Genomic DNA, 25,963 nt, shown 5'->3' with positions numbered 1-25,963 from the left:
CTACCACCAACACCGCGTGAGGCCCTTGGCAAATCACTCCTACATATTTCTATCTTCTCACCCACCAACCCCACACTCACCAGCCAGCCACCTTTGTGCCACCAGCACGTGGTACCGGCCCAGAACACACCAGGTGCTCAGTGCATGCTGGTCACATTCTGCTGTGGAGGGCCACGCTCATGTGGCTGCCAGGATTCGCTCACACAGGTTCTTCTGTCAGGGACACCTGCTGCATCCTGCCGGGAGAAACACTTTCTCAAAGCCCAAATCTGAGCAGCCTCCTCTGAGAAGCCCCCGTGACCTCACCTGCAGAGCCCACCGTTTCCTGCTCTGCGCCCATGGTGCCTGGAAGTGGGGCCTAAGGTCATCCCTCAGCCACTCTAAGCCCCGCCTCCACCCCTAGGATCGGATCCCTCTGGACTGAGCCCTGCTGGCACAGACGGAACTAGCGCCTTTAGTCCCGGTGGCCACAGGAGGAGGCCCAGCCTTGGTGGTCACTGCCATAAGGTGGATGCAGAAGTTCGTGGGAAGGGCTGAGAGCACGCTGCCCTTTTCTACCTCGGCTTATCTCCACCTAACAACAGATTTTTTTCTCTCCAAATGGAAGACTTTTATCAGAAAACCAGTGTCCTGGCGACTCAGAGAAGTCTGCAACAGAGAGCTGGCCCTGCCTCCATTTGGTTCCTGAGCAAAGAGCCTCTGTGGGCGGGGCTGAGCGAGTGCCAGGCACTGTGCTCACACCATCCACGCCTTTCCTGTTGAATCTCACGTCAGCTCTAGGAGTGCTGGCTCCGTTTCACAGATGAAGAAAAGCAGCTCAAGTTCCCACAGTCTGAGAGGCCTGCTGCTGGACTGCTGGTGAACTTCTTGGTTTGCCTCAAGCAGAAGTGACTGCAGTGGACCTGGATGCCCCATGGAGGCCCGCCTGCCCTTCCCTCAGGGCGGCTTCACCCCAGGACACGTCCCTGGGCCATTGTGGTCCCCTCCCCCCAGGTTGGAGGGAGGGACAGGAGATTATTCCATGAGGATAGCCAACTGTAGTTTGGTCTTAAAGCCAACTGTTATGTATCTGATGTGTTTTGCAGATAAGGGAGCTGAGAGGAGGGGAGAGGGGGGTGTTCTTCCAGCAACTCAGGGACTTGTGTTTGGTGGGAGAATGTCAGCAGCTCACGTCCTGCAAACATTCATTTGACACCGTGTTTCTAGAGCTCAGGGTTCAGGCCAGGACAGACGCCCCAGAGCCCAGACACAGAGGAGTCAAGGGGCAAACAGGCAGCTGCCCTGCCCACTGACCTGCACAAGTCTGCTCCCACAGGAGCTGCTGGAACTCAAAGATGCCTCTTCCCCAGAGCTCAGGGTCCTCTGGGGACAGCCAGATCTGGGTGTCACACCTACAGAAGGGACACAGGGAGCAACAGTGGGAGGCAGGGGTTTTTCTGCAAGCAAAATCGGAGCACAGTCACCCCTCTCGCCTGCTCACTTTAAACCTCAGGCAGAACTCCAGGAAGCAGGGGGACAGGAAAGTCATGTGGGCCTCCCCAGGGGACACCTGCCTGGGTGAGGGCGGCCAGTCCCTGCTTCCTCAGTGCCTCCACCACAGGACAGCTGGGGGCCTTGAGCTGGTGGTGGGCATCCCAGGACTCACTTCCTGGCCAGGTAGCCCCTGCATCAGGCCTGGAAGCCGATGATGACGTCAGTGATCTTCAGTTCCCACTCCTCCTCCAGGTGGGCTAGCACGGTAGCCCAAAGAAAACCTTGCTCTTGCCCATGTGGTACAGGTTACTCTTGATCTCCAGGGCCTTGATCTAGAAGAGGAGAGCTGGCCACTGACCACATGCCACCCCAGCCACCACGGAGTCCTAGAGAAAGACCAAGGCCCTGGATCGCTCTTAATGCTCTGCGGACAGACTTCTGGTGCAGGGAAAACGGGGTGGAGGGAAGCCAGGAAGGGGGCACGTGGGGGCCAGCACGGGACAGGTAAGGAGTCAGACTTGCAGAGAAACACAGAACCTGGGCCCTGAAGGGATTTTACCTGCTGGCATCTCTGTCCCCGTGCATTTCTAACAAAGGTGGCAGTGGACATCGGGGCTCTGGTACATTGCCCTAGGTAATTAGAGAAAGTGTTTCTTTAAACAGGTAGTTTAAAGTCAAGAGGGGCTTCAACATACTTAGGAAGCTAAGGAGCAAAGGAGGGGAAGCCAAGAAAGTGGGGCCAGGTGCAGGATGGCGCGCAAGGGCCACAAGTGGCTTGGGAGCAGCGCTGTGACAGGGCAAGTCTCTCATCAACAACTGTCATTGATGAGGAGGCTGGGCCCAGACTGGGTATAACCCAGCATCCGAATGTAACCAATTGTTAGATACTCTGCGCAAGCAACACAATTTGCTGAGAAGAACCAGCTTTCTTCTAAGCCAGCATGTCCACAGACTGAGGACACCCCTGTTCAATTAGCTCCATGCCCTGGGATCCAGCCACTGGAGGCTGTGCGCCAGGTGGTGTGAACATGCGCTCATAGGTGGCCTTGGCCACACCTTGATGGCGAAGTCAGCCTGCAGGGACACCCGGGGCGAGGGGCGGGTGTGGGGGATGGGTCAGACATAGGGAGCCTTTAAGCACTCATTCCCTTACCCCTCTCCAGTACTCTTGCCTGGAAAATCCCATGGGTGGAGGAGCCTGGTAGGCTGCAGTCCATGGGGTCGCTAAGAGTTGGACACAACTCAGTGACTTCATTTTCACTTTTCACTTTCATGCATTGGAGAAGGAATGGCAACCCACTCCAGTGTTCTTGCTTGGAGAATCCCAGGGACGGCGGAGCCTACCGCAACAATGTCATCTGCAGGGCCCACCCCCAGAAAAACAGCCTCAAAGATGAGGGAAAAACTTCATAGACAAATATGTTCACTGCCGTGTTATTTAAAATGAAGAAAGTTGCAAGAGCCTAAATTCCAACAATATGGGCAGAGCGAACTTAGACATTTGCAAAGTGTTAGCCATTCACTTGTGTTCAAGTCTTTGTGAAGCCATGGACTGTAGCTCGCCAGACTCCTCTGTCCATGAAATTCTCCAGGCAAGAATACTGGAGTGGGTTGCCATTCCCTTCTCCAGGAAGTCTTCCCAACCCAGGGATATGAACTCGGGTCTCCCGCATTACGGGCAGACTCTTTAGGGTCTGGCCACCAGGCAAAGACCTTTTTAAAATATAGGGATGAACTGAAGTATGTACAGAAGAAATGACAAGATTTTTGAGATTTGCTTCTAGAAACATAGCTGCACTGTAGGGAGATGTCCAATAGTCTTACTGGGGGAATTCTTTTACTTCTCCAAGTTTTACCCCATTTTCTGAGCCTGAACTGTTAGTTGTAGTGTTTTCATAAGGAAATATACAGCTTCTTTAATTATCAGGTTAAAGAATGGTTGGGCATAACACATCTGCTCTCTTTCAAAAACAATGTCCCTATCTTTGGAGGGAGGGCTCTGCCCAGACTCAGCGGTCATCACCGGTATGAGGTCCAGGACAGCATCCTTTGAAAAAGAACAAGTTGATGTGAACTTCCAGGCATTTCTGAGAGATGGGAGCAGGATCTTAAAGATGCCCAGCACCAAGGCATGAGAGAAACGCGAAATTGTCAACAGAGGCTCTGCCCGGAGGCACTCAGGTCCTGGGTGGCGGGCATGTGTGTGCAGCACACATCCCGGCCACCTCTCCCCACAGGGGACAGGACAGCAGGTGGGGACAGGCAGCGGCATGGTCTGGGACCCCACGGGGCTGGGCACTCTGCGCTGGACCCAGGGTGAGCTGAGTTACAGAAATACCACATGCTGGCTTCACTTCCTCCTGGAACAGGACACCCTGCGTTCTCCCGACCAATCAGCTCAACATGGATCAGGGAGGAGGCTCAAGGCACCCAGAGGGCCCACCCAGGATGGCCCTTCCCAGGCAGGGCCTCAGCCACTCTCCTGGTCCCTGGGCCCAGCTTCCTCTTGTTCTCCATTGGGGTGACGGGCACCTGCTCTCAGAGGTGCAGTGAGGTCCTGATTAGGACCCAGGTGACAGTGCTGACACAGCGATGGCCCAGCCCAGGCTCCACAGGGGAGAATTTCCCCGCAGGAAAGAGGAACAGGGAGTGGGACCCAGCGAAGACTGGGATCGGGAAGCAGCGCTCCTGGAGGTCCTTGTGTGTACTGCACTCCCTGTTGCTGCACATACATAACATACGTGCAGAGTACTGAGAAAGGCGCCCGATGGACCAGGGGAAGCACTGGCATCGCGCTGGGGCCCTTCACCCTGACATCCCTGCAAGATGCAGCAGGAGGAGGTGATTCGTGTTTGTCTCCAGCTGGGGAAGTGGGCGGTGTACTTGCTGTGTGGGGTGCTGGGACCCAGAACAGCGTGAGGAGAGTCGTGTCTGTTGGTCTGGGCAGAGGGCACGTGTGCATCAGGAATCGCTCAGTCTGGAGCCTCTCTACCTGAGATTTCCCCCAGGGTTCGGGTCCCTGTTACTCATTCATCTTCCTCATCCTTCAGCCTGAACTATTAGTCCAAGGATACTGTCCCCAGGCCCAAGTTATTCTGTCTCTTGGGAACTTGACACTGGGATTCCAGGTGTTTGGACCTAAGCCCCCTGCTCATGGGACCTCAGGGGACAGACTGTGGGATCCTGGAGGGGGACATGTCCTGCTTCCTGTCCTCCCTGAATTGTGCACGTTTGGGCTTCTTTCTGTCCCCTGACCTGACTTCTTCCCTCTCAGTGCACCCTCTTCTGCGCTCACTTAGCCAGACACAGTTTCTGTTGCTCAGAACCACAAGGATCTCACCTGACACGGGTCACCGTGGAATTGCATCAGCCGCACAATCAGCTCACTGGAGTCCAGCTCTAAGGGTTCAGGGGGAGATGGGGGTGGACACAGAATGGTTCTGTACCCAGTGCCTGAAACCCTGCCCAGAGAAGTCTGGGCAGGATGGGAATTCCCCCGGAACTGAAGAAGAACCGATGAAGGAATGAACCCACATTTCTGAAGGTCAGGCAGGCGCTGGCCATGACTGCTGACATCTTCAAGGAGGAATGAGAGGACCGGTTGAAGCCTCAGGGAAACACGGGCTGAGAGGGAGACCCCTGCACTGAGGAAAGTCTTCTGAGGGAGGTTTGGACAAAAGTGTGGAGAAGGCTCTGCAGCATGTGGGGAGGGGCTTAGGAGATGTCCTGGGATCATTTCCAGGTCCCGGGTCTCTGGCTGCCTATGCTGGGCTCCAGGCGTGGGATCCTGTTAGGCGCTCCCATGCTCCACACATGGAAACACAGAGAGTCGGTGCCCCGTTTAGCAGGCTCGTGGGGGTAAGAGCAACACCCAGATGCTGCCCTTTCCTCCCTGGATAGGAGGAGCCTGAGGCATCCCATTACAGCTCCTCAGAAGGTCGTGGCAGGTGCAATCCCAGATGGGTGACCATGGCCTTGGATGGACTTTCCCTCCTTCCTGCCTACTTCCCCCAGCCCCTCAGTCCTGCTCCTGGGGATGGAGTGAGCCTGGCATCCAGCTCTGCTCTTGGGGGACCACAGGCTCCAGCAGGCTAGGCTGCAGGGAGGCTTTGAGTGTCTGTGCTCAGAGTCATCGGCAGCCGTGGAGGAGGGGAAGCAGGTAGGGCTAAGACCAATATTCTTAAGAGTCATTCTAGCCCTGTGTGGGCAATAGACAGGTGAGGCGGGGCAGTGCCCCAAGGTAAACACATGAAGACCATTCTGGAAGTTCCTGCAGGAGTCCTGGTGAAACATGAAAGCAGCCTGGGTGAGGCGTGTGCTGTCTCTCCCTACCCCTCTGCTGAACCCCCCTCAAACCTGCACACAAGCCCTCGGCTCTCAATCACCCTCAGGTGCCCCGTGTCCATCTTGGTCCCCGGGGGCTGGAGGAAGACCATCCCCGTGCTCAGCCCAAGTCAGACGACATGGGCTCCCGCGGGTGTCCCTGGGGCCTGGGGCTCCAGGGTCTGAGGGAAACGACTTATGGGAGCCCAGAGGGCAGGCAGGAGGAGCCATGGAGGACGTGTTCCCTGAGACCCTGGGAGACAGGCTCATGGGGAAGGAGGTTGGGCATCCGGAGCCCAGCTGAGCTCATCAATCAATGCAAGAAAGCCTCAGGGAATCAGCTCGTATTTATTGAACTAAAGTCTGTAGAACACAATGTGGAGAGAGGCAGATGGCCCTAGAATATCTTATTCTGCTCCATCCCCAACTGAGGAGGAAACTGAGGGTCAGAGAGGCCTTGTCGGTTGACCCCAGGCTGGTTGATCTCCTTGACACACTGCATAGTTCCTTGACGTGTTGATGCCTTCTGCTTTCATCTTTCTTCCTGTTTTTCCCAAATCAATCCCTGTTCCTACACAACACTGGGAATTTCATGGGAATTTCGTCGGTCTCTTGGTGCACCCTGAACTCAAAGGGCACCTGGATGCTTGCCAGATGCTCCACCCACTGCGTTGCCACACCCCTGCTGCCACCACCACCATCACCACCACGGTCATCAGGAAGCCACTGCCTGAAGCTCTACACAGACCAGTCTTCAGAGAAGATGTACAGATGGCTGGCCAGCATATGTAAAGGGGCTGAACACCGCTGATTATTCAGTTCAGTTCAGTTCAGTCGCTCAGTCGCATCCGACTCTTCACGACCCCATGGACCACAGCACGCCAGGCCTCCCTGTCCATCACCACCTCCTGGAGTCTACTCAAACTCATCTCCATTGAGTCAGTGATGCCATCCAACCAGCTCATTTTCTGTGTATGCTAATCAAAACTACAACAAGGGATCACCCCTTAACAATCTGAAGGGCCATCAAGTAAAAGTATTGGAGATGATGTGGAGAAAAGATAAGGCTCCTACACTGTTGCTGAGAATATAAATTGGTGTGGCCCTATGGAAAACAGTAAAGAAGTTCCTTACAAACTAAAAATAGAGCTATCCTGTGATCCAGCGATCCCATTCAGGGCATATATTTGGAAAAGAAAAAGTTCCAATTGGAAAAAATACACGCACCCCATGTTCACAGCAGCACTATTCACAATAGCCAAAGCGTGGAAGCAACCCAGATGCTGTCAGCAGATGCAGGGATAGAGACAATGTGGTCCATACACACGGTGGAATATCACTCAGCCATAAAAAGGATGGAAGAATGCCTTTTGTAGTGACATGCATGGATCTAGAGGTGATCATGCTCAGTGAAGTAAGTCTGGCAGAAAAGACAGATATGTAATATCACTTGTATGGAGAATCTAAGAAGTAGTCTAGATGGTTCCCTGGTGCTCTAGGGGCTAGAATTTGGTGGTTTTGCTGCTATGGCCACGTTTATCCCACATTAGGCATCTGAGATCCCACAAACTGCTGGGCATGGCCAAAAAAAGAAAGAGTCCAAATGAACTTATGAACAAACCAAAATAGACTCATACTCATAGAAAACATAACTGGTTGTTACAAAAGAGAGAGAGGGGTAAACTAGGAGTATGGCATTAACAGATGCACACTACCATACATAAAATAGATTAAAAAAACAAGGACTTTATGTATAACACAGGGAATAATAGTATCTTATAATAATCTGTAATGAAAAAAATTAAAAAGAATATAGATGTATACACAGATTATGTATAACTGAATCACTTCGATGTTCACCTGAACTAACAGAATATTGTAAATCAACTCTACTTCAATTAAAGAAGCAAGCAGACAAAAGAAGTCACAGCCTAATTAAGATAAAATGCTGGGTTCAAAGGCGAGTTGTTGGAGAAGTCGGGCCAGAGGCCACCACCAGGGGGAGACTGTTCTGGCTGGGGCATCAGACCCCGGGAAGGGCGAGAGAGAGTAGCCCCTGCTACTTCTCCTGGATCCCAACGGTCCTGCCTCTCTGACTATCCCCCGTTTTCAGCCCTTCCGTATTTCTGTGTCTCGTTGCTAGATCCCCTGCCTCTCCCTTTATTCTGCCCCCAGGGTCGTCTTTAGTTCAAAGTAAGTGGTTTCTGAAGGGAAGGGAGTTAGGGGGAGAATGGATGCATGTATGTGAATGGCTGCGTCCCTGCACTGTTCACCTGGAACTATCACAGCACTGTTAATCGACTATTCCCCAATACAAATAGAAAGTTCATAGTGTGAAAAAAATAAGAGGTTTCTCCCTTGCCCCCGCCCATTCTCCAGTCCCCCTTCCTCCCTTGATCCAGGCTCCTCCTCTCTCCCCATCTATCACCTACATTCACCCCTCCCCTCCTGTGCTCAGCTGCAGAAATGCCAGTTTCCTAACCCTCAGCTCCAACAAGTTTGTCTCACTCTCCTTTTTTCCCTGAGAATGTGCCTCCGCACCTGGACCCTGAATGTGTCCCTGGACCCTCACTCTCTGGGGGTGGTGGAGTGGGCTCCTCTTGCAGACGCCTGTAGATCTGGGTGAGCTCCTCCAGCTTCCTCTCCAGCTCGCTGGCCCGCTGCCGCAGGGTTTCAGCCGATGCTGCCTTTGCACCATCGTGCAGGTGCATTGACTCCTTCACCAGGAAGCCCACATCCACCAGGAGGAAGAGCCCTGCGGTGGCCGCCCCCGCGATCCGGGCTCCTTTGGTAACAGCCAAAGCCGTGCCTTTGAAACCTGCCTCTACCTGCTGGATGGCTGGGGCTGCGATTCTCCCAGGGCTCAGGTAGACGTTTGCACTGACTTCAGAGTCAGGGATGGCTTCACCTGTCTCCATGGCATGTATATTTCTTTCAAGGCGTTTCTCGGCTTCTGCCAATTTATCTGTTGTGGGAACAATTTGGGGGTTGCTCTTGAGTACCTCTAGGAGCATCTTCCACTTCTTGACACCAATTGCCATCAATTGACTGGCTTTGTTTTCTGCTGATGACCTACTCACATGTTCCACGATGCTGGTGGACACAGCGGTCACAGCAGCCGCTGCTCCCAGCCCTATTCCAGTGGCTGAGAGTGCCACACTGGCCCCCGCTGTCACGGGTGCCAGAGCCAGGCCGAGGATGGTCAGGGCGCCAGATAAAGCGCCGGTGCTGTGGGCCACCACATTGGAGATGGTACAGTCCCTGTGGACTTTTCCAACACTGTCTGCAAGCTCCAGGAGCTTGTTTTTGAGCTCCACCAGCTGCTGTGTCACCTGAGGAAACTTCTTCAGAAACCTCTTCCTATCCAGATGCTCTTTTGGAAGCGTTTCTTGCTCCTTCCCAGCCAAGTCTCTTTTCATTTCATTCAGATATTCGTGTAGTGCATTCACGTCTTCCCTGTAACAATGAAGGTCAAGGGGTTAGAAAGGCAGTTTGCTTGTCTGTAAAATAGGTTCAAAAACGTCTGTTCTGCATAAATACAGAGACAGTGCTCTAAATCAATTAGAAAAGAGATTTACAAAAGTAAAATTTCCTCTTTCAACATTAAACACAGGTTTTCTACCTTGTAGATGCTCCATATACTTCTTCAATCCTCTAACAGATGAACAAAAGTCGCCTTAGGACACGCGTAACTTAAGAGAGATATTTGATGGAATTCCCTGGTGGTCTAGAGGTTATGACTCTGCACTCCCACTGCCTCGGGCATGACTTAGTCCCTGGTCAGAGACCAAGGATCCCACAAGCCATGTGGCTCAGCCAAAAAAAAAAAAATGCATTTGGTAGGGATGAAGAGTTGGTGAGTGGGAACTCCACAGAGAAACAAAGAGAAGAGGGATTAGAGCAGAAAGCCTGCATTCAAGGGCCTCGCTGTGTAGTGAGGGGTCAACCTGATCTTTGCCCTTGGCTACTGGGAAGTGGTCCCTAAGCCCCTAGAATATTCTTGCTGATACGAGTGTCCTTGTCTGCCTGGGCCTTTTGGCCACTGTTGAGTCTGACTAGGAGACATGTGATGGGGCCTTGGAGGAGCTGGACTCTAGGACATTAGTCTGACCTCAGGGAGGCGCTGGAGACCACCAGTCAGGATAAGTTTTTTTTTAATGGGTGAGTGTCCCTGGCAGGCAGTGTTCCCTGTTCCCTGCCATACCCCGAGTTCCAGAACAGTAACGCATCCTGGGGACAATCGAAGCTTTGGGTGTGAAATCCGCCCAGACTCTGCCCTGTGACTGACGGAAACCCACAGGCTTCCTGTAATACACTGGGATCAGGATGGCTCTCAGTGAGTCCTATCTGCTCTATAGAGAATTCTCAAACCTGAGGGTGGTTTTGGGGATCCCCTAAATTTGCCATTGGCTCAAATGAAAGCATAGTCCTGGGCACTGTGTCCTCACCCTTTGCAGACTGGCTGTCTCTGTGACTTAGAATTTGTAGAAAAAAAAAGCCCAAAGTCAGAACTAGAAGGCACTTTAACAGTCCTTTAGTCTGCCATCTGCTGTCTTCTAAGGCTTGTGTCCTTGGCCTTCCCAGCAGCAGGTCCCTGAGTCCATCCACTGCCCCAGCTGCCTGGAGATCGGGAGACGTGTTGCTGGTTCCCCTGGTCTCTGCAGCCCACCTCACTGACTCCTGACCCAGCACCCAGCACCCCTGACCTCTCAGGGGTCACATGTTAATTTGTGACAGCCTCATGAGCCTGTACCCCAAGGCCATGTGGAATTTTGTGGATCCTCTAAAGGTTCAAGAGACTTGAGGAAACGCCCATCTGAACGGCTGAGCCTGAAGAGACCGGCACTTGCACAGCGGGTGGAGGAAGTGTTTTCCTCATCAGTGGGGATGCGTGCGGCTCCTCAGAATCCCTCAAATGACACACAATCACAGCCACTCACTGTGACCCTGGAGGGCTCACTGAGCCACAAGGCCTTCCATGTCAGGGAGGCTCCATGTGGATTAGAAGAGGGTCCCAGATGGAGTGAGAACCCAGGTCCCAGGCAGGTTGTGCAGACAGGGTCACCCAGGGCCCTCTAGCCCAGCATGAGGGGATCCTGTCAGGGAGGGAAGAAATGTCCCCCCTCCCCCTCAGGGGGCCTCTGCTAGGGTCACAGACCCTTCAGTCCTGTGTCCTCAGGGCCCACTCTCCTCACTCTAGTCCTGGCCCTGCTGCCCAAGCCTGCCTACTCGTCCTCCAGCCTGGACCCTCTGCACCACCCTGACCCCTGGGTCGGACCCTGGTGCAGGCCTCCCTGGGCCTTTGGACGAGATGAGTGCACTTGGTTCCCCACCTCTGACCTGCAGTTCACTCTGAGGCCATCACCATAGTCCATCAGACTGAATTGCTATTCCCACGGACACATGCAAATCTGAAGCTCTAACACATAAGCCCAGAGCCGAGGAGCCAGGCAGGGCTAGATCCAGGATCCCACCAGCTCCGCCCAGTTCCTCTCCAGCCCCTCTGCTTTATGGGCCAGCAGGATCCTGCAGGCTTGGTGCAGTTCCCAAGATGGGGACTAGAAAGCCTTTATCTAGGCAGAAGCCCGAGTAATACAAACGATGGTGTCAGGATTTCCTGACTTGCCCCAAAGGAAATTCTGCTTGGTTCTCATCACCAGAGAGAAAATTCTTCCCAACAAGCTTTTTAAATGTTAGTATTGATTGAGTACCTACTCTGTATTACTCATTATGGGAAGATCGTTGCATGCATGATCTCAGTATCCTCACAATAAAACTGAACAGATGAGGAAGCTAAGGCAGAGAATAGCTCCGTAATTTGTCCAAGGTTGTATAACCAGCCCCGTCCTTGCAGGTTTCATCGTTTCTCAACCTGAGGTTGTTCAATGCCAGCAAATGACATGGAGGAAACATTCCTCATGAGATATTGAGAAGGAACATCCTCAACCCCCACCATAGGGTCCTGCTTGGAGGAGGTGTGCCTGCTAGCAAAACTGTAGTCTGGTGCTGCAGGGTGTGGGTGACCTTCCTGATGCCAATACACCCGTACAGGTTACCTGGACAAACCAGCATTAGCCTCAATTTTCTTCAGGAATTTAGTCAGCAGGAGAAGCAGTTCCTCTCTGCTCAGTATGTTCCAGAGACACTCAGCAACATCCTCAAAAAAGATCTCAATATCTAGATGAAAGGAAAGCGAATGAGGTTAGAAGAATTTGTGAAGAGAAAAAGGGAAAGTGTTAGTCGCTGAGTCTTATTTGACTCTTTGTGACCCCATGGGCTGTAGCCGGCTCCTCTGTCCATGGGGTTCTTCAAGCAAGGATACTGGGGTGAGTAGCCATTGCCTCCTCCAGGGGATCTTCCCAACCTAGGGATAAAATCCAGATCTACCACATTTCTGGCAGATTCTTCACTGTCTGAGTCACCGGGAAAGCGCTGAAGATTTTGTGGTGGATCATGAATGGTATTGGGTAGCTCTTTTTTTTAACCCTGTGTAACGTGGGGGAGGGCTCGCAGATGATGACAATCCACTCTAGAACAGGTATCTAGATCACCATGGCGACAGAAGTTGAAGAGAGCTATTGAGTGTTTGAATTTGGTGGACCCAAAGTGCTGAAACTCCAGTCGGATGTTGCTGTACCAATTCTGAAAGACCACCCGGTTCCAACAAAGTCCAAGCATGTGGTGTAAACCCAGTGGACGCATATATCCACTCTGGCACTCACAGTATAAAACCACTTCTACCTTATACTCCTAGCTGAGATGTGGCTGGGATAGTAGAAGCTGCTGGAGAGATTGTATCTGCTTTCAAGAAAGGTGATATTCACTACCAGGACGGTCTCTGGGGGCTACACCGAGTTTGCTCTGGAAGCCCTTCACACTGTTTACACACTTCCCCAAAAAACTGGACTTTAAACAAGGAGCTGCCATCAGCATCTCGTGCTTTACTGCTTATCGAGTCTGCTCCACAGTTCCCGTGAAAGCTGGAGGAAGTGTTCTGGGGTAGGTGGAGGAGCTGGAAGAGCAGCATGCCACATGGTTAGAGCTTACGGCTTAAAGATTTTGGGCACAGCTACTACTGAGGAAGGACAAAAGATTGTGTTGCAAATTGGAGCTCACAAAGTGTTTAATCCCAAAGAAGCTAATAATATTGATAAAACTAAGAAATCTGTTGGTGAAAAAAGAGTTGATGTGATTATTGAAATGTTTGCTAATGTCAAATTTCTCAAAGATTTAAATTTTTTGTCACATGGAGGACAAGTAATAGCTGTTGGCCACAGAGGTCCTATTGAAATAAATCCACAGGATCCATAACAAGGAATCTAGCATAAGAGGAGTAGCTCTCCCTTCATCCTCCAAGGAGGAATTCCAGAAGTTTGCATCAGCCCTCCAAGCCGGAATGAATTGGTTAGTTGAGGCTAGTAATAGATCCCCGGAATTCACTGGAGAAGGTGGCCCAGGCTCATGAATATATCATTCACAGCAGTGGCGCCACAGGAAAAATGATTCTTCTCTTAAAATCATTAATCCTTCCATTGATTTCCTGTGTAATTAAGAGGTTTCTTACCTTAGTTTTATGTACACTGCATTTGCTCTGCTTAGCAATCGTTTGATTCAGTGAGTTTCTTCCATTAAAAAAAATATTTATCTTAGGATTCATAGGCGTTGGAGTGCAGTTTATTTTATAGCTGGGAATATTCTTATGCCTTCTACCTCTCATCAAGGAATAGTGGGAAATAGGATGTTAGTGGTCACTTGGCTCTGGAGGACATTACAGAAATTCCTAACCAATGCTTATCATGAATTCCATACCTTTGACTAAAACATGCTAATTCAAAATAGGACTCTTGATTCCCAAGCCTACTTCTCTTTACAAAGGTTCTTTAGTCTCTGATTAGCCCAGAACCATACTGGACTCTGACGATTCTCTGAACTAAATGAGACCCCTTTTCTAAACTAATCTCATCTAGATCTACAGGTGTCTCAGAAGGGCAAGATAAACCATGTCCAGAGAAATCTGTTAGTTTTCCAATATTCCCCAGCATTTTATGCTATTCACTAGGTTAGTCACTAACTACCAATGATCCATGTACTCTCTGAGGACATCAGCCTTCTCTCTGGTGTAATATGATACTAGGTGCGTAGTTGGGCTTCCCAGGAGGCGCTGGTGGTACAGATTCTGCCTGCCAGTGCAGGAGATGTAGGAGATGTGGGCTTGACCCCTGGGTCAGGAAGATCCCCTGGAGAAGGGCGTGGCAACCCACTCCAGTATTCATGCCTGGAGAATCCCAAGGACAGAGGGGCCTGGCGGGCTACATACAGTACATAGGGCTGCAGAGAGTCGCACAGGACGAAGTGACTCAGCACATCAGGTGCATGGTTTCCACATATATACGCACTGATTGGTTCAACTTGTTTCTAGCCGCATGAAGGCTTTCAAGTTACAAATGGCACATGCCACAGCCTTCTCCAACTATTACCTGGGCCCTACTGGATCAAAGATCCTCAATATGAGGGTAAGCAGAACATGCTGCCTCAACAATTTAGGGTCTGTGTCCCTGGCCAGCTCAAAGCAGTCTGAACAGAATTGCCACCCTTTTTCCCTAGTAGCCATATTCTCCTAAATGAAAAGGGGGGAAATAAAGGATTACAGTCGGGGAGGAAGGACAGGGGTCCCCACGTGGCAGGAGGAAATAAACTGCTAGCGGCAGACGTTTCCCCCTTATCTACATGAGATTGAAAGGCTCCTGTAATCCTGTGTTGCCATGATGACATCTGGTGCCCCCTGAACTTAACTTTTTCTCAAACCTTGAGCTAACCAATGTGTATTTCTCATGGAAATGTTTTTCTTAAGCTGTGTTATTGAAACTATTCATTTGCTTGGAAATCTGCCTTTCTTCAAGATTCATGTCAATTGTTTTATGGCCAGAGGTGAGTCCCCTTGTGACATTCTATCTCAAAATGCATGTTGTGGGAGAGGAGCCTGGTACAGCACTCTCTGTCTGAGGCATTTCTTTTATACGATCAGCAGCTTGCTATCAGGCATATAATGCCTTGCTAAAAACTAGCAAGGGGGCACTCTTTCTGTCCCCTTCCGAAGTCTATGTTAGAAGGTTTCTCTACCCCATTTACACTTTAATAAAACTCTACTACAAAAAAGCTCTGAGTGATCCAACCTTGTCTCTGGCTCCAGGTTGAAGTCTTCTCTTTAGAGGCCAAGGATACCAGATTCGCTCACAACTCATGGAAGTAACCTTTCAGAATTGTATCTATGTGTGACAGGGATCGTATATTTTTATTTAAATTAATAAACAAAGTTCATGCCTTAAGAATGATCTGCTTTTGTTATCATAATATGATAACTGCAACAAATTCTAGAGCAAAAATTTTTTTAAGTGCTATTTAGTATAAATTGTTGAAATTCATCTTCCTGAGTAGTGATCACCTGGGCACTGTTGGTAGAGTCACCGGGGGTTATTGGTGGAACTGCTTTTCCCACCATCACCCTCCAATTCATATGCTGAAGCTTTAACCCCCAGTGACTGTATTCGAAGACTGGGCCTTTAAAGAGGCAATTGAGGTAAAATGAAGTCATAAGTGTGAGCCCCTAGTCCAATAAGAGTGTTGTCTTTATTAGAAAAGAAAACACCAGATTCTCTCTCTTCCTGCCCCCTCCTCCAGAGGAAAGGCCATGTGAAGACACAGTTAGAGGGCAGCTGAGAATTGCAAGCCAGGCGGAGAGGTCTCACCAGAAACCGCCACTACCTTGATGATCTTGGGCTTCCAACCCTCCAGAGTCATTATCTAATCCTGGGATTTAGATGTCTTCAGGAATGTACAATTTTAATTTTTAGAAAGAGAACGAGGGCTTTCTAGGGTGTTACAGTGGTAAAGAATTCGTCTGCCAATGCAGGAGACACAGGAGTCATGGGTTCGACCCCCGGGTTGGGAAGATCACCTGGAATAGGAGATGGTAACTCGCTCCAGTATTCTTGCCTGGAAAATCCCAAGAACAGAGGAGTCTGGCGGGCTACAGTCCATGAGGTTGCAAAGAACTGAACACGACTGAACCAACAAGCACAAGCCCACACTCACAGAGAAAGAATCCAGGCGTGTGTGATTTGTGAGTTTCTGCTCCCAGCAGAGACTGGCAAAACCCTGCATATGTGTGCTCCATGTTTTGGCAGTGAACCAAGAGAATATTCACATGAAATGGGGTAAAGAATGTAATGAAAATAACTAACCTCGGATCAGTACAGGGCAAGATCACTGCTCAAATTAGTGACCAAAATCCCTGTGTGATTTCAGGGATCTAGAGGTTACGGAACTGAAGGTAAGACATAGGCAACTAGGATATATATATATGTGGGAGGGGCTGGGACACGATGTAAGATGTGTTTCCTGGTACATGAACACACAGAGGCATTATTCTTATTTCACAGAAGAAGAACGTGAGACTCAGACAGGAGAAGGGACAGCCCAAGGCCAGTGAGCAGAAAGCTCAGAGGTGGAACCCAAGGTCAAGTGTCAGACACTTCTTGGACATGGCTGTGAATCCTCCTCAATTTAAACCTGTGATTTCTTCATTCTGCGACATAGGGATTTTTCCAACTAAATTTTGGTAGTGAGTATGCTGCAGCTGGAGGAGAGCATGGCAACCCACTCCAAAATTCTTCCCTGGAGAACCCCATGGACAGAGGGGCCGGGTGGGCTGCAGTCCATGGGGGTTGCAAAGAGTCAACAAGGACTGAGCATCTAAGCAGAGACTATAGCAGCACACTGCAGCATACACAGAAGTAGAAGTGCAGCATTGTTCACAAGAAACTTCTAGAACATGATAAACCAATGTTACCTAATTTTAAAAAAGGGTTTAGGACCACCCACCATTGAGTAAGACCACTATGCGAGAGGATCCTAACCAGAGACACTCAGAATGGGCAGGGGAGGGGATCCACCAGCTAGAGGAGGGGTGGAGCCAGATGTGACCCTGTGCACAACCCTGTCACCCCTCCCCTCCAAGGGGAAGGTGGCAAAGGTAGACGGGTTCGGTTCACTGTCCGCTGAGTCTTGCAGAGCGGCTGGGCAGGCGGCAGGGTGAGAGCTGAAGGAATGGTGTCTGTGGTGATGCCCCAGGCTCTGGGAGCAGGAGGAGGCTCAGGCCAAGGGAGAGGGCAGGAGGAGCTCCAGGGGCCCTGGGCGACCTCCTCTTGCTGCCCCATTTGGCCTTGGGGACTCCCTCTGCTCTCCCCCTCCCCATGGGCTGTCCTGGCCTCACTTCTGAGTCACTAGCAAGAGGGCAGTGGGGGAGGACGAGAGCACCGAGCAAGTGGCTCCCCAAGGAGACGACTGGGAAAGAGGCTCTGTGGACACGCTCCCGTTGGGGGAACTTCACATGGCCCCCCTGAGGGGCTCCAGGATGCTTTTCCATCCTCTTCTTGGTTCTTGATTCCTCTGTAGGTTAACTCTGCCTGGAGGAACCACTCTCAACTCTGGGTCACATGTAGGAACTGGCCAGAAAAGAGGCAGCTGCCTACCTGAGCGGTCTCCGAGGTTTTCTGAGCTCATGGTGGCAGCAGCACGGTCTCAGAGATCTCCCTTCAGCTCCTGGTCTGCGTGAGGCTGGAAGGAGGTGTGACCTCACCCTTGGGGAGAGAAAACACAGACTGTGGGCTCGATCACGAGTGAGCCGCGGCTGAGGGAGCAGTGCGGGTTGAGGCCTCAGGGGGGTTCTTCTGGGACGGCCACCAGGGCCACCGGGAACTTAACCCAGCGTGGCTCTCTGTCCCCTGGGCTCTGCAGGTCACTAGTTAAGGAAAGCTACTCACCTCCGTCCAACTTCCTCCAAGTCAGAGTCCTGTTGGGGTATGAGGAGAAGATAATGACAGAGGAGACAGCCATCTGTGAAGTTATAGGGGTAATAAAGCCAGAGACAGAAGAGCAGGCAGGAAGGAGCACTCTGGAAATTACGTGAGGCTGGAGCAGGTCTGTTACGAACCGGTAATAGGTGATGTTGGTCCAGCGTCTATGACATGCAGGCTCCTGAAACTAATCTAACTTTGGGTCAGCCCAGTTTTCCACACGGGTGCCAGAGCCTGGACTTTCTGGTCCAAATCCCAGGTTTGTGATGACTGTGCTCTACTCCATTTAATACATGAAAATAATTACTTGTGGATATATGTTTATTGGTAAATGACGCTTCTCATTCTAAAATGATGTCTTGCCCCCAGGCTAGAGTCAGCCTTGACAAAGTTCCTGTGGTGCAACTCCAAGAGCCCAGGTCTTCCTTGCTTCTGCAAGAGCCTTCATCTCACAAGGGCCTGGAGTCCTGCCAGCCCCACCGCACTTCCTGTGTCCCTGCCCTGCGTGGCTGAGGACCCTGATGGTGTCCGGTCCTCTCTGCTGTCCTCTACTGACTACTGGGCTTTAGGTTGGTTCTAATACCATATGTAAATAATAAAGAACATTCTCCTTGTATTAAACTGCACTCACATTTGAGACTGTTCCCTTACGCTATTTCTAGAAGTAGAATTACGAAATCACAAGGAATCAGTACCTAAAAAATTTTCGTACCTAGAGCCACACTGTTATGCAAAGTGTCATAATTTATGATCATACTCATAAATATATGAGGGTGTCCATCCTTTCAGACTTTCCCATTCTCAGTGGTCTTTTTTAAAAAAAGGCTTCAGGTCTTTATATATAAAAAATTTACTTTGGTTCTGCATGTGATTATCTCGCTATGGGAGAAATAGGAAAGCAGATGTTGATTACATCTAGCTACTGTTTTAAGAAAGCAAAAGAGCCTTTGTCAACTCCTCCTCCTGAGACCTGACTGAAATGATAGTAGAGGTACTTACAGGTATAAAAACAGCTACTGGTAAGAGTGACTCGTGTTTGTGGTCATCGCTCTGCATTGGTACTGGCTCTGAAACTTTACTTATGATAACTTGGATGTTATTCCATTAACATTTGATATGTGTACATTGTATCCCCATCTGCTGATAAGGAAGCTGAAGTACAGAAGTTTTATGATTTGGCCCAGGTCAGAAGTCTTGCCCCTGGTAGACTAGATTCCACCCCACTCAGTGGGCTCACCCCACTCACCATAGCCTCCCTCTTCTTCCTCTGCTGCTAATAAAAACAAGCATGGGGGCAACAGGAGACCAGAGTCTTCAACAAATGTTTGAAGACTCACTGGGTGGAGAAGTGATAGCTGAGTGAAGAGGAGCGCAGCAGAGGGAGAGAAACAGGGAGGGTGTTCACAGGAGAGAACGGTCTGCTGAGCAGAGCCCCGGAGAGGGAGCAAGATGAGAGGGAGGCCGAGGGGAGAGCAGGGGACAAGCCCACACCCCCACACCCCATCCCACATTCTCAGCAGCCTTCACCCTTCACCAGGCTTTTCAGAAAGTTACTTGCAGTTGAGGTGCAGGGAAAAACAATAGGTGGTGTGTTTGTGTAATTATGGAGGAAGATAAAGGATACCCACAAGAGAGATAGACGTGGGATCCAGGAGTCAGGAACACCAAGCCAGCCGGAAGGGAATCCAAGGATCCCAGCTGGGCGCGCAGCAGACCTAGAGAGAAACCAGTCCAGAATGGGATAAGAAGTGCAGAGTCTGTGGGACAGGGGACTCGGTACCACATGAGGCACAGTTGGAAAGAAATGGAGGAAAGGTTGAAGATAAACAGTGGAAAGAAATGGAGGAAATGTTGAAAATAAACAGTGCAAGGGGTGAAAATGAAGCCAATTAGAAACATCAGGAAAAACTAAAGTTCTGCCCAGAAGCACGTGCAGCTATTTGGTACAAGTTAGCTCTAAAAAAATGTATTAAAATGTCATAAATATTTAAACTCTCTTGTTTGATTTTTTTTTAATCTAAGGTAAATTAATGTATGTCCAAGTCCTGGTTTTCCCATTTTGATTATTTTGCATGCTGTTTTAAAACTGAAGTATTGTTGATATATTTAATATTTAACAATTCATTTAATCAATATAAAAATTAAAATACATTTCTAGAACTTAGGAGCTGAAGCTCTGAAGGGAAGAGTTGTTTACAAAGCTAGGAGTAAAGAAATAGTAGCTCCAGTTGAGAGTGTAACAAATAAATATGTAAATAAAATGTTTACAAATGCAAAGCTTCCTAATGGATATAAAACTAGAGAAATAATGATACAAGCAGAAGATGGGGAAGGGTATAAGAAAAGTATAAAAATAAATGAAATCTTTATTTTTCCTAGTAAGAAATGAATAATGTACAAATTTTTAAATCAAGAAAATAAAAAATGCAATACCTAATACTGATTAGCTATTGTGGTTGAGGATACCCAACTATGCACCAGTCACCTTCCCAATTGCTTGGTATGAATTCACTTCCTTTTAGTTCTCACAATAATCATATAAGAAAGGAAACTGAAGCTCAGAGAGGTTAAATAATTTACTCAAAACACACAGCTAGTGCTAGAGTCAGAATCGAAGTCCAGATTCCTGCCTCCTGAGCACATTCTCACACGATTCCACCTCCCAATGTAGTAATATCATTTCTGTGTGCATTAGTCACTCACTGTGTCTGACTCTTTGTGACCCCTTGGACTATAGCCCACCTGGCTCCTCTGTCTATGGAATTCTCCAGGCAAGAATACTGGAGTGTGTTGCCATTTCCTTCTCCAAATATAATTTAAAGACATTGATTAACTATCTAAAAAATAGCTGGATTTAGAAAAGGCAGAGGAACTAGAGCTCAAATTGCCAACATCTGTTGGATCATAGAAAAAACAACAGAGTTCCAGAAAAACATCTACTTCTGCTTCGTTCACTATGTCAAAGCCTTTGACTGTGTGGATCACAATAAACTGTGAAAAATTCATAAAAGATGGGAATACCAGACCACCTGACCTGTCTCCTGAGAAATTGATATGCAAGTCAGGAACTTAGAACTCGACATGGAACAACAGACTGGTTCCAAATCGGAAAAAGAATGCGTCAAGGCTGTATATTGTCACCCTGGTTATTTAATGTATATGCAGAGTACATCATGAGAAACGGTGGGCTGGAAGAAGCACAAGCAGGAATCAAGATTGCTGGGAGAAATATCAATAACCTCAGATATGCAGATGACACCACCCTTATAGCAGAAAGCAAAGAACTCAAGAGCCTCTTGATGAAAGTAAAAGAGGAGAGTGAAAAGGCTGGCTTAAAACTCAACATTCAGAAAACTAAGATCATGGCATCTGGTCTCATCACTTCATGGCAAATAGATGGGCTAGCAATGGAAACAGTGACAGACTTTATTTTGGGGAGCTCCAAAATCACTGTAGATGGTGACTGCAGCCATGAAATTAAAAGATGCTTGCTCCTTGGAAGAAAAGTTATGAACAACCTAGACAGCATATTTAATAGCAGAGACATTTCTTTGCCAACAAAGGTCCGTCTAGGCAAAGCAATGATTTTTCCAGTAGTCATGTATGGATGTGAGAGTTGGACTATAAAGAAAGCTGAGGGCTGAAGAATTGATGCTTTTGAACTGTGGTGTTGGAGAAGACTCTTGAGAGTCCCTTGGACTGCAAGGAGATCCAATCAGTCCATCCTAAAGGAAGTCAGTCCTGAATATTCATTGGAAGGACTGATGTTGAAGCTGAAACCGCAGTACTTTGGCCACCTGATGTGAAGAGCTGACTCATTTGAAAAGACCCTGATGCTGGGAAAGGTTGAAGGCAGGAGGAGAAGGGGACGACAGAGGAGGAGATGGTTGGATGGCATCACCAACTCAGTGGATGTGAGTTTGAGTAAACTCTGGGAGCTGGTGATGGACAGGGAGGCCTGGTGTGCTGCAGTCCATGGGGTAGCAAAGAGTTGGACATGACTGAGCAACTGAACTGAAATGAAAGAAGCTTTTCCTTGGGAAGGAATGAGTAGAACCCTCTGCACAAATTGATTTTTTTAACCATATGTACTTATGATTTTTTATTGTTTTAACTCTAAGACAGCTACTAGTGAAGTTGCTCAGTCGTGTCCGACTCTGCAACCCCATGGACTGTAACCTACCAGGTTCCTCCATCCACGGAATTTTTCAGGCAAGAGTACTGGAGTGGGGTGCCATTTCCTTCTCCAGGGGATCTCCCCGACCCAGGGATCAAACCTAGGTCGCCCACATTACAGGCAGATGCTTTCCTTTCTGAGCTACCAGGGAAGCACTAAGACAGCAGAAGTCACTTTATAGCATTCAGGAACCCCCAAGAATGGGGTGGTTTCTAGCACCACCACCTCAAAAATGAGGGAAGCAGTTGAATTAAGTGCCAACAAGAAATAAGTGTGAGTCTTGCTGTGACAACTGTCAGCGTAGGAACATGTTCGTGCTGATGAAACCAAGTTCCCTAGAAAAGTAGACATGAAAACAGGGTGAAACCAGAATAATGAGAGTGAACTGTGGCCTTAAACAAATATCTGGACACCCAGCGTACCCAGTAGCCCACCCACATGTACACCCATGGGCTTCTGTCCACTCAAAGGAAGCAAGATAACTTGCAGGGGGGGCATCCACAGGCCAGCATCTCTGCTCCTGTAGAGGCAAGGATGCTCTTGAAGATGTTCAGAGAAGTGGTCAGAAGGGGCGCCCACATATAACAATAATAATAATAATAATAAAAGGTAATGTTACCATAAATATATTTTGTTGGGCCTTGTTGAGTCTGTGAAAGGCCATGAGTTCATAATAATAATCAAATGAGAGGTCTTTGGATAAAGTGTGGCCAAAAAGGGAGACATAAAGTTTAAAAACTGCACTTGTGGTAATGCAGGAGATGAAAAATGCAAGAGACGTGGGTTCAGTCCCCAAGTCGGGAAGATCCCCTGGAGAAGGAAATGGCAACCCACTCAAGTATTCTTGCCTAGGAAATCCCATGGAGAGGAGCCTGGTGGGCTACAGTTCATGGGGCTACAAAGAGTTGGACAGGACTGAGCTGGTATTTTTCTTTTCTTTTCATGGGGCAAAGAAGAGAAAGTATAATAGAAAATATTTTGTTATGAAATAAATTTAATAAGAAGAGCAGTCTTGAAGTCTGTGGGGATATTCCCTTCTGTTTATTTACACGGATGTTTATAAAGGATTGAGAAAGAAAGAAGCCCTGACATCCCAAAGCTGGCCTGGTATCACGACAGGGTGATGTTCTTTTCCTCTTGGATGTAAAGGCTCTCACAGAACTCCAGCTTCACACAGGGTCACCCTGAGAGCAGGAGTGAAGGAGACAGCAAACACCCATCACTGCGCCCCCACCAAGAAAACACCCCCTCCCTGGGCTGAAAAGCAGGACTGCTCCTTCTTTACCAATTGCACCTTTATCCTCACTCTGGTCCCCAATTCCACAGATGGGGTTGCTGAGACTCAAACTGGTAGAGCTGACCCCAGTTCTCGGCAGCACCCAGCCTAGAATTGCCCCATATCGTTAGAGCCTCCCCCACATCCCCTCCCCTAAGCCCCATCCTAGAATCTTTCTATCATCTCCTCTCTGTGACACCCAGGATTGTCCCTCAGGAAGAGTAACCATCACCCTGTGCCACTAGCTTGTGTGCCTGGTGGCAGAGGCTAGAGGCACTGACCTTGTGGATGGGAGAGTATTCACAGAGGTAGACCTTCCTCCAAGCAGGTGGGAGAAGAGAACTGGCTGCTCCCCTGCCTCCTTCTCTGCCTCAAAGCTGCAGGACCCCAGGAGCCGGGGCAGCCAATTGAAATCATGAAACAAGAGAAGGAAAATTCAAGCCAGAAAGAAGAGGAGGGCTCCAGCAGAAGGGCCAGCTCCTGGATGATGCCAAAGAACTGTAAATGTATCATGACCTTTGACTTATCCTTCTGTCCTTCCCTCCCATTCGTGTCCTGGTCCTGACCCTTGTCTTGGGCCTCAGCTGGGTGTGGATGTTGGATGGTGCTCCCTTCTGCTGGATTTCTATTGTGAGTGCCTTCCTCTGTTAGCCTCCAGATCACTTCCTGGAAAGGCTGTTTCTGGGAAAAGGGAGTACTGTGGGGAAGCCTTTCCCCACCCAACTACATGGCCAGACGCAGAGCCCTTATCTTCCCATGGGCAGACAGAGATTCTACCAAACATCTCCCTCCACATGGTACAGCTCATACTCTACGGGCAGGGATGGGAGGGGTGAAGGCAGGGTCAGATTCAAAGTCCTTAGCCCATCGCCAGGCCCTCCCGAGGCTCCTGCTCCTGTCCTCTGCACCCTCCTGACTCCACCGGGCCTGGACCAGGGGCCTGGAGGACGCCCAGCTGCCTGGACTCTGATTCCCCCAGCGTCCAGGCCTTCGCTTAGGCTGCCCCTCCCCTGCAAGGCCTTTCCCCACCTGCCTCACCAGGTGAAATGTTACCTGTAATTAGAGTTTTCCCTCCTCCCCCCGGCTCTCTCCCCCAGTTCCTGTCCAGTCTCCCCTGGAATCTTGCACTTTCCTGGTTGTGGGTCTGTTTGTGCGGAGTTTCTGCAGCTCCCAGCACTGGGCAGGTGCCCTGTCTCTTCTCTGCTGCTCCCCCTGCTCCAGGGCCGCTGGGGCTCCCTCCACCCTCCCGGGCACAGCCTGGCTAGAATACGAGGTATGGAGCCCGTTACTGGGACATGAAGCAACCAGCGTCATGAAAACACAGCACCACACCTGCGGTGGAGCACTTAGATTTGTTTTCCTTGTCTGTCTTGATAAAAGTTCTTTCCGATTGTGTCATCACATTTCTGAGTGTTTCCATTTACGGGCATCCTGCACTTTCCAGAAGATTACCCTCTGCCAGTAAACTGTGATGTGAGACCTACATCGTCTATTCTCTACACCATCTTGGTTTAGGAAAGCTTTTGCTGAACACAGACACATCTGTCTCCACATCCAGGCTCTGCCCCTGCATAACCTATGCCTTGAGCCATGACCTCACCTCCATGAGCTTCCATTTCCCTTCTGTAAAGTGGTGTCAGTCATCCTTTTCTCAGACAGTCATCCTGAGAATGGGGAGATGGGCAGGGCTCCTACCCTCCCCTGCTTACCCAGGAATCTTCCTCTGGCCGAGTGTGAACAAGATCCAGTTATTCTCAGCTCTGCAGATGCAGCCTCCTTCTGTGCGTCTCTGCAATGACCACACACTTTCGGGGCCCAGATATACCCAGAGAATCAAAAGGGAAAGTGAAAACTTCTTTTCTGAGTTGCTCAAGTTAACAACACCCTGCCCACCCTGGCCCCACCTTGAACAAATCTCACCCTTCTGCTGACCCCTTAGAAAAACAAGCCCAGCCCTGACATTTCATGACCTTGACACAGTCCTCCCTGAGTCGGCTCCTTGAAGGAGAACTGATAGCAGCACATTGTGAGTCCCTTGGCGACCCACTCCCCCAGCCCATGGCCGTCTTCCCACCCGCTCAGTCCTCTCCACCCCAACACAGTTGTTAGCCTGCCTGCCTTATTCACCTTTGCTCCACCAGCACATGGCCATACTGCTGCTGCAGAGGGCTATGCCCATGTGGCTACTAGGATTTGCTCATGCAGATCCAACTGCCAGGGACACCTGCTGCAACCGACCTGGAGAAATCATACTCACCCTGCAGAGCCAAAATCTCCCATCACCTCCTCTGAGAAGCCCTCCAGGGCCTCCCCTGCTGAGTCCCCTGCTGCGCTCCTGTGGTACCTGGGAGAGGGTCCTAAGGCTACCCCTCAGCCACTCTGTCCATACCCACCTCCACCCTTTGATCAAGTCCCTCTGGACTTGGCCCTGCTGACAGGGACAGAACTAGTGCCTTCAGGTCCCAGCAACTCACCTGAGGAGGCCCAGCCTTGGTGGTTAAGGCCATTGGGATGGATGCCAAGTTTGTAGGAAGGGCTGAGAGCATGCTGCTCTTTACTCCCTTGGATTATTTCTACTTGACACAGTTCTCTTTTCTTCAAATGGAGCACTTTTACAGGAAGGCTAGTGACCTGACAACTCAGAAAAGCCTACAATAGAAAACCAGTCTGAATTTCTGTTTGGTTCCCGAGCAAAGAGCCTTGGTGTGTCAAGGACTGGGCATGCACAGACTCTGTGCAGGCACCATCCACACCATGCCTGTCCAGACTCTCACACCAGCTCTAGGAAGCTTCAGCTCCATTTTCAGATTAAGAAACAGAAGAACAGGCCCCGCATCCTGAGAGTCATGCAGCTGGGCT

The 25,963-nt window shown here is 49.7% G+C and overlaps 1 protein-coding gene and 1 pseudogene across 2 annotated transcripts; one reads left to right on the top strand and one right to left on the bottom strand.

Moving 5' to 3' along the window:
* Positions 1 to 6,124: 6,124 nt before the first annotated feature.
* On the bottom strand, positions 6,125 to 25,676 carry LOC114113800 (apolipoprotein L3-like). 2 transcript variants are annotated; one of them, XM_042247202.1, is made up of 4 exons: positions 25,362 to 25,676; positions 24,814 to 24,909; positions 17,328 to 17,435; positions 6,125 to 9,252 (listed from the first exon to the last, which is right to left on the bottom strand). In XM_042247202.1, the coding sequence occupies exons 1-4, from the start codon at positions 25,382 to 25,384 to the stop codon at positions 8,301 to 8,303; spliced, it is 1,179 nt and encodes a 392-aa protein (XP_042103136.1). In that variant the 5' UTR covers positions 25,385 to 25,676; the 3' UTR covers positions 6,125 to 8,300. The 2 variants fall into 2 exon arrangements, with proteins under 2 accessions (XP_042103136.1, XP_042103138.1); XM_042247204.1 differs by lacking the exon at positions 25,362 to 25,676 and adding an exon at positions 11,853 to 11,973 and having other exon boundaries at positions 24,814 to 24,897.
* LOC114113799 (zeta-crystallin-like) lies at positions 12,349 to 15,046 on the top strand (annotated as a pseudogene).
* Positions 25,677 to 25,963: the final 287 nt, after the last annotated feature.

The sequence above is a fragment of the Ovis aries genome, chromosome 3, assembly GCF_016772045.2.
Source record: "Ovis aries strain OAR_USU_Benz2616 breed Rambouillet chromosome 3, ARS-UI_Ramb_v3.0, whole genome shotgun sequence".
Taxonomy (NCBI): Eukaryota; Metazoa; Chordata; class Mammalia; order Artiodactyla; family Bovidae; genus Ovis; species Ovis aries.
Note: the sequence above shows the minus strand (reverse complement) of the source record. Positions and strands in the feature narration are given on the sequence as shown.